The sequence below is a fragment of the Ochotona princeps genome, chromosome 3, assembly GCF_030435755.1.
Source record: "Ochotona princeps isolate mOchPri1 chromosome 3, mOchPri1.hap1, whole genome shotgun sequence".
NCBI lineage: Eukaryota > Metazoa > Chordata > Mammalia > Lagomorpha > Ochotonidae > Ochotona > Ochotona princeps.
The window spans coordinates 84,872,016-84,880,773 of record NC_080834.1 but is presented as its reverse complement, the minus strand read 5'-3'; the positions used below and the strand labels follow the sequence as shown (position 1 = coordinate 84,880,773).

The following is an 8,758-nucleotide window of genomic DNA, read 5'->3' as shown; positions in this document are numbered from 1 at the left end:
CAAAAAGTGTACCATACATGTGAGCTGGATGGCCTCTTGTAATGGCCTAACAGTAACTAAAAACGAGAGCCTCTGATTGCTCAAACAAAACCACAGAGCAGCGCAGACGCCACCAGTCCTGAAAGCGCTGCCCAGGCAGAGCGCATGCCTGGGTGCATGTTCGTTTCTATGCTGAGCCCCAGCTGCCCAGTGTCCTCAATGTTTCCTGTTTGTTGGTTAGTAGATGGGGAGCAGAAGGGGCTATTGGGTGCTTTGCCCAGGCCACACCCTCTAAGGAGGTGACTTAGAGAGCAGCGCGGCAGAGGGAGCTACTTCAGACCGGAGCAGACACCCTGCCCTGCCTTAACACCAGCTTCAGTCTTTCTCATTGAGGGCAGAATCTCTACCCAGTAAAAGGAAGTTGTGAGGGGAAATACCATCTCTCTGATATATCACTCTAAGAAACACAGAGAGGCTCACCATAACCCTGGGGACGGCAACAAAAGAGCATCTCAGACACAACCTCGCCCTTTGGCTCTTAACCCAGAAGGAGCAGAAGGAATTTTCTTCAGTAAGTGAGTACATTAACTGTTCTCTTCTTATGGAATAACTTGGTAGAACTAATCACCAGCAGCCCATGATCTTTTAAATAAACATACCACCACTCCTACTTCTATGTTGACTTCAAGGTTAGAGGGGAGAGGGCTCTAGGGAAGGAGGGTCTCTTATTGCCATGGGAGCTCCCAATTCCCAGCACACTTGGAGAAGCATTATCACAAGGTGGGTGGCCCACTCTGTACATTTCTTAGGTGGTAACAAAGACCAGCGTTCGAGTTCTTCCAGCCAGCAAAATCTGGGGACCACGTCTCTCCAGGCTAGCCCAGGTTGAGTAGCTGGTGGCTGACAGCAAAAGGATCTGCTGTGGCTGGCACTCCAGCTTGGGGAGTGGTGGCCCTGAAGCTCCTGCGAGCCGTGGGCGGCACACTGGGCTGTAGTGGCGGTGGCCTGAGAGTGGCAGTGGATCCGGCCAACATGTTCATTTCTCAGTTCTGACACATTTACTTGGCGGGGTGGGGGGATATCTTCCTCACATTGCGGCACCTAAGATCAGCAGTAACTGGCTAGGTGTCGTCCTTGTTTCTCCTTTTTCACTAGTAGACTTTTCTGCTTCTTGGGATCCATTGCCCCTTTAGGATATTTTATGGTGTTTCAGTAGACACATTTAAGAATTGAGACTCTTTTGTGATAATGTTAAGAAAGTTGCTTCATGACTTGGATACAAATAGCCATGCTGGTTGCTCCATTTATTTGCTGTTGTCCAGAAGAGAATTTTAAATTGGCCAGCAGGTACCATTCTCTGTGTGTCTAAGAAAGCCAGACACACCTACTAAGAACAAGCGCTCTCCCAGAAGTGCTGTGGTTAGTTCTTAGAACAGGCGGGTAAGGTCACCTGAGAGAGCTGCAACTTTTGCTTTTCCCACCGGGCAGCAGCCTAGGTGGAGCTCTCTCTATAACCTTGTAGACTCCACGCACAGACAATCAGAGAGTTTTACAGTTCAATAGGCACACCTTCCTTCCTTCCTTAATGGGTGATACTGATTTCCTCTCTGTTTTCTTTTTCAGGTTGTGAAAATAAATCCACAACTTTTGGAGACCCAAGAACACTATCCAATCTCTCACTGGTGTGTTTCGCAAACATCACTGCCTGGAGACTTCTACAAGGGGGGGAAACGGAACTGTCCCTGCACCCTGCCTGCGGTGTACCTTCTGGCCTCAGGCCTCATTCAGCCCCATCTGGGGACCTGGGAGGCTCCCAGGTCTCACTGAATTGTCGGCTCTCATCCCTCGGCCCACACGCCTGGAGGAATGGGCCACATGCGGAAGACAGGAGCCCCACTGCTCCGGTGGCTACAGATCAAGCTCTTTCTGCTCTCAGTGCTGGCTGGTCTTTCACATTTGTCTTTAGGTAAGTGGCTTTCAGGAACTTCAAACTGAGGCACTGCTACGGGGTCTCTGTGCTGCCCGCTTCTGCCATCTGATAAGCTGCAAGAGATCCTCTGGGTGTTTCTAGCACAAGGCAGGGATCGAGCTGTGGTGCAAAGAGGAGGAGACCTGCCTGTGATCAGAGAGCAGTTAGCCGTGCAAGTGAAGGCAAGAATCTAAACCTTAAAGGAAAGGTGGGGCTCTGTGACTTCAGTAAACAAATCCAAAAGCCAATTCAGGATTGTTTTTGAGCTGCGACCACTTCCGTGAATACCAGGTGCTCATTCTCACTTTGTAGTGTGCCAAGGATTTGAGCCTTGAGGAGTTTGGTTCCCAAACCACATGTCTGTGCTAAAATTCAGCTCAAGTGCTCTGCCTTCAAAAGTTGAGCAACATAATCTTTCCAACTCAAAGGCCAGGGGAGTAGTTGAAGAATACCATCTTCTGGAAGGTGGGTCTTTCTCTTCCTCCCTGTTCCTGCACGTTGGGGGCTGATGTCAAGTCTGGCACCCACATTTTATGGTGTTAGGCTTTCATTTACTTTATAGGGTCCCACAAACAATGTTTTTAATCTAGGGGCTTTCAATCCCAGTGTAGGTGGCTGTAGGGGCCCTGGAAGCTGTTTCCTTCAAGTGTTGCTTAGAGCATCTATGGTGTGTTTGTAGGGCTGCAGGAGCAGGTGAGAGAACTGCAGGAAGAGGAACTGGAGGCCAGAAGTTGCTTGAGCATAATGGTGGTAGTTTCAAATGTTCTGTCCTGAGTTTTTCAAATTTGCTGTTTCATACTGTTGCAGAGCCAAGAGAACCATGGCTGAGGTTTCAGAACTCTCATGTCAGATTTTGTACATATTTGATGGTAAGATTGTATTTCCATGAGTTATAGTTTTTTTCTAAGAAGTTTAGGGAATCACTCCCAGAAGAGACCCTTCTGGGGAGTTTAAACTATATAGAAGGGTATTTATACTGGCTTCCCAGAGACAAAGGTATGTAGGGAGTGGAGGGGATGAAAGAGTAATGAACAGAGAGACCAAGAGAACAGTAGGAAAATATACAAGGAAAACTGAAAGGAAAACTTTAGCAATTGCCTTAGGTTAATTATAATAGAAGGCAAATGGAAGAAGATGAAGAAAGCAGTTTGGGAAAACCCCTTGTTGAACAGTTTCATCCAGATTTCATGACTGCTGCTACTCAGCCAACAAACCCGCTCATGGGCTTCTTATATCTTAACACACAGTATGCATGCTCCAGGTGCACCTGAGCTGCTCAGCCTTCTTACCTCCAGAGATGCTTGCTTGGATTAGCTAGGAAAAGCAATCCCAGCCCACATACAAGTGTACTGCAGAGATGCTATAGATTACATATTTTAAAATAATTTTTTTGGTGCAAAGCTATTTTGGAATCCATGCACAGGTTTTCATGGTATTCACTTTTCATAAATTTTTGGAAGACTCCTCCACCTCTCATAACACTAAGAGCTATGCAGTGCTGGGTCCTGGCTGTAAAATCCCCAACTCTTGCAAAGGAGGCACAAAGGTGAGCCGGGGCAGCTGGGGAAGACTTGGTGGAAGCATGTAGGTGGCAGGGAGACTGGGCAGGGGAGCAGCCTGGACAAAGGCACAGGGCCAAGGCTGCATGCCACCCAAGAGCTCATTCCTTGCTAAATCCTTTACTGATTTAACAAACGTCGAGGCTCTACCATGTACAGGGCACTTTTCTTGGAATTGGGAACAAATTTTGAGCTAATTGGACAAGGCTCTTGCTCTTAATGGAACTGAAGGTCTTCGGAAGATGGAGAAAGTAACCCAAGAATGACTCAAAGAGTGTGTGAAGAACAGGAACCTAAGCTTAGAAAGCAAGGTATCAGTGATGTCAGAAGTGGCTCTGCCTCCCCTGCCAGGGTGAGCTTAGTCACCTGCAGGAAGTACAGAAACCTAAGAGCAAGCAAAGACCCAGGGAAGACTGTGGTGGGCTAGGAGGACCTGGTGGGGCAGTCAGCAGGCTGTTTTAGGCAAAGGAGTAGCCCCCCCCGCCATGCTGTTCACACTCGCATTGTGTGTGAGCTAAAATGCAATTTCTGGCACAGGGGTTTTTTTAAGAGAAGTGAAACTACTTTGCATTATACTACGAGGGAGTATAAATCATTATAGATTTGTCAGAACTTGTAGCATGTGCAAGAACAGAAGTGAACTGTAACATAAACCATGGACTATAGGTGATGATGATGTTGCATCAGCATAGGCTCGGGGTTGGCATCCATGTACCCTGCTGTGTGTGATGTTGATGGTGGGGGAGGCTGTGAGTATGGGGAGGGGTTGTATGGGACCCCTCGGTGACTTTCCACTCCATTTTGCTGTGAACCTGAAACCATCCTAAAATAGAAAGTTCATCTACTTTTTTGAAACTGCTGTTTTTGCTTCTGTCAGCCTGGGAAGAGGCTTACAAGTCTGCGCTTCTAAGAAGCATTCAGGTGATGCCATTGCTGCCAGACTGTTCTTCTGAAGTGTAGGGAGGGAAGCTCTAGCGACATTTTTAAAGAAAGGGTGTTGTCCAGGTGTAAAGAGTGGTTGGTAAGGCATCCCCAGGGATTGCTGTGTTAGTAGCTTTCAGAACACAGAGTCAGAATGAAGTGGATAGATTGGAAAGTTCCTTTGACGTCACCTTCAGAAGGCTAGGGCAGAGAAGAGCAAAGATTTCAATTGTGCATGCTCTGGAGGAGAAAGATCGAGTGATTGGAGTGCAGAAAGTGAGGTCATGGAGGGCATTACTTCAACGCACGGTGTCTATCCCACTGGGCTCCCGTGTTCCACTCTGTGTCAGAAAGCCACACAATAGCCCTTACTCAGCTATTCATTCCCAAAGCAAGTAACCCGCCCCTCTGCTGCATGAGGTGAGCCCCGCCAGCTGTTCCCCACTAGCAGCTGAGCGAGCACTGCTGGTGGTGGCAACAACACCTGATTTCTGTACTCCAGAGACCAGTGGCTACAAGACAGAGGGCCCAGCATGTGCAGCTTCTCCTTTAAGGCACCTCAGCTCTGAAGCAAGAGGAATGGCCTCCTACAGGAAAAGTAGGCCAAGGGTGCAGGAAAGTCATTGGCCTAGAGCTTGCAAGACCAGAGCACCCAGAGCACACCCCTGTGGACAGAACTGCCCTGCCTGCACAACATAGTCCTGTGTTGCCATCAGAACACTGCAGGCCAAGGGGACCCCTGAGGGAGAGATTTTGCCATTGTTACCCTGGGAATGGCTGTTTGAGTCCCTGAGCATTGTGTGGATGTAAATAGGGGTTAGAGAAAGGAAGAGGGAAGTCATATACACAGAATACATGTGAATGAGCTGGGACAACAGAGGAGGGAAGTGCAAGTGATGCAAAACCACTGCCAGCTGCCAGACATCACATGCACCTGCTTGCCCTGTGTGGCTAGCCCCGGCCCGCAGTGCCTCTGGCCCTGTGGTTGCCGCTTCATTTAGAAGCTTAGGATTGTCTGAGAGGGTCACTTACATCTAAGACTGTGCACAACCCAACTACCATAAGGTCTCCAGGTAGGGGAGCCACAAATGACCTTTATGCCACTTGTCTTTGCTGTTCTTTCTAAATGGACCGTGTATTTCTTCTACAGTCAGAATAAACCTGTGTCTCATAAGCACATTAAATCCTCAGTGAGAACAGACATGGTGTATCACTTGAACTTCTGTCCACTGGTTCAGTCTGCAAATGGCTACAGCAATCAGGGCTTGTCCAGGGGTCCTCTAGGAGCCCAGGGGCCTCCTCCAGGTCTCCCACATGGGTTCAGGGCCTAAAGTCTTAAGCCATCTTCTGCTGCTTTCCCAGGTGCATTAGAGGGAAGCTGAATCAGAAACAGAGCAGCTGGGACTGGAACCGGCACCCACATGGGATGCTGGCATTGCAGGTTTCTTTGACTTAGCACAAGCTTCATTTATTCTTATAGCTGAGTCATATTCCGTGGTAGGTTCTTGAGATGTCCAAAATGAATTGTGGCTACAAAGGTTGCAAAATAGCTTCCTTTCCTCTATGTGCTAGTGGTAAGAATGCACAGTGTTCAGAGGAAAAAGGTGGAAAGACGGGGTAGGAGACTAACGCTGCTAAGTGGCCCCTGGGTCCCTCCGAGGTGGGCAGTTGTCACATATTCCCCCAGAGGTGAGCAGAATTGCCTTCCCTTTCTGCCATCTCTCCCCTCTCTTCTCACAACTTCTGCCCCTGTATGACTACCTCTGGGCCCATGACACCATAGGGCAGCCAATCACCATGATGACACTGGCTCCATCCTGGGTGTAGTTTAACAAAGCTGGCTGCTGCATGCAGAAAGGGACCATTAAAACTCTGTGCACCTTTTGCGGTTAGTGCAACCCTTTGTGTCTGTTGTTACATGATCGCGGTGTGAATTGTGTGAAAGGGGGTAGATAATCGTATACTCGTTTTGCAGAAGTGGTTCATGAGGTAAAGGTTAGCGGACTTGTTCAAGGTTGTGAACGATTCTAACCCTCAGCAGATGGAGTCAAATTTCACTGTCTCATAGCTGGTCATTCACTCAGGAAGTATTTACTGAGACCACTCTGTTGACACTGCAGATTTGGTAGAGGACAAAGTAGACACACCCCCACCCTCATGTCCCCACTCGTAATTATATGAGCATATCATATACAAGACGTCTTCTAAAAGTTCATGGAAATGCATGCCTTTTTTTTTTTACTCTGTATTTATTTGATAACTAGAGTTACGCAGAGAGAGGGAAAGACATACACACAAAGAGATCTTTCATCCTCTGGGTCCTTCCCCAATACCTGCAATAGCCAGGACTGAGCCAAGCAGAAACCAGGACCTCAGACTTGAGCCATCATCTTCTTTCCCAGGCACATCTGCAAGGAGTTGGATCAGAAGTGGAAAACCCAGTACTCAAACCAGCACTCATTTGGGATACTGGCATCTCATTGACGTCCACACCACACTGCTGGCTCCTGCATGTCATCTTTTCATTCCATCTGTCCTTGTACATACTCATGTATGTAGATACAGTCATGAGGCACACAGAGCCATGTCAGTCAATGACTTGAACACATATAATGGTGGTCCCACTAGACTGGAATTGTATTTCTGTAAACTGGGACATTGTCTCCAGGCGAGCCCCAGCAGGTCTCTCAGGAGGCATCAGAGGAAGCTGTTGTCATCACCGGTGGCAGCTCTTTCTATTATTATCCCTGAAGGCTTTGTAAGGGATCAACAGGTGAAGGTGGGAGGCAATGACCCTGATCTTAGTAATGGGTGTATTTGCATATTTTTAAAATCAGAGGCCAGCATTTTGCCAAGGTGGGGTTAAGCCACCACCTGCATCCTACATGGGCACTGATCTGAGTCCCAACAGCTCTGCTTCCAGTCTAGCTCCCTGATAATGGTCCAGGAAAAGCAGCAGACATCCTGAGCTTTGAGACCTCTGCCACCCAGGCATACTACCTGCTAGTTCACTCCCCAAGTGGCTACCTCAGCCAGAGATGGATCAGACAGAAGGCAGGAGCTAGGAGATCCATCAGGGATTTCCATATGGGTGTAGAGGCCCAAACCATCCTCCTCTTGGCCATACGCCACTGCTTTTCCAGGCACATGAGTGGGAAGTGGAGCAACCTGGACTCAAATTGGCATCTGTAAGGGATGCAAGTGTCACAGGCAGTAGATTTACTTGCTACACCACAACACTGGACTCTGTCTGTACCTTTTCTATGTTTAAATCTTACTGAGTTACAGTCACCTGCTGTATTTAGTACAGTGATGTGATGTCCAGGTCTGCATCCCAAGACCAGCAGGCTACAGCTTATAACCTAGGTGTGCATAGGCTGCAGTGGGTGACTTGTTGTAAACACCGAACACCCCAGGAGGGCACATGATAACAAGATTGCCAATCATGCAATCATTACAGCATTTTCCTTGATACTGAGTGACATGTGGCTGGAAGCATGCACCAGCTGTACGTAAGCCTAGAGAGAAATACTTCAAAGCAAGAGACGTAAGATATGGCAGGATAGAAGGGGGCGGCAAGGCTGATCTGTTGCAAAGTCAGAGAATGTCTCTGACAACGGGATGCAGGAGCAGACCTGAGTGCAGTGGTCTCTGGGCCGTGAAGGTGTCTGGCAAGGGCATGAGCTCCTCGAATTCCTGGTCCTGTGCAGAAGTTTTTTTGTGTGTGTAGTTTTTCATTTAAATCCTTAAACAGAGTTTGTAATGCCTATTGGTAAAATCTGAAAGCAAACTCAGAAGTTCACCAAGGTTGCAGAGGACAACGCTGATATTTCAGGAAGCAAACCCCTCCAGGGGCATCTCCACCACATTCTTATCACTGTCTACACATGGTGCAGTCCCTGAGCATGGAAGCAGGTCCCTGTGGGAATTTCCAAACTGTCCGGAAGATTTTTGGTTCCTCTTTCAAGTCTGGTTCTTCCTCAGCACCCGTGTCTTGTATGGGGACCTCAGATGGGACGAGCAAGCCGCTCGTGGAGCGTGCACCATGACCTTTAGCGGACCACCCACGCTGCTCCCCAGACAGCTGACCAGAAAGTCCTTAGGAACCATCACTGTAGTGGTATCGCTCCATTTTCAGTTGTGCTTTCTTTTGTGCTCATTCACGACATGTCAGAGCCAGTTCGAAATATTAGATTCTTTTTTGGGTGGGAACAGTTTGCAGGGAAAGACCCACTTCCTTGGGGGGCTCAGTAAGAGTGATCTTCTCTCTGCCTTGGCATCTATCTGGGCCAGCAACACCAGAGTCCCGTACATCTGACACGACCCCTCA

The 8,758-nt window shown here is 48.3% G+C and overlaps 1 protein-coding gene across 2 annotated transcripts in view; it reads left to right on the top strand.

Moving 5' to 3' along the window:
* The first annotated feature begins 330 nt into the window (after positions 1–330).
* Positions 331–8,758, top strand: part of CD80 (CD80 molecule) — a 29,911-nt gene continuing 21,483 nt past the window's right edge. Inside the window, exons 1-2 of one of the 2 annotated variants that reach the window (XM_058661945.1) lie at positions 331–554; positions 1,603–1,945. In XM_058661945.1, the coding sequence (XP_058517928.1) occupies positions 1,846–1,945 (100 nt within the window). In that variant the 5' untranslated portion in view covers positions 331–554; positions 1,603–1,845. Of the gene's footprint in view, positions 559–1,602; positions 1,946–8,758 lie in introns of both variants that reach the window. The other variant, XM_058661944.1, reaches the window with a different exon arrangement.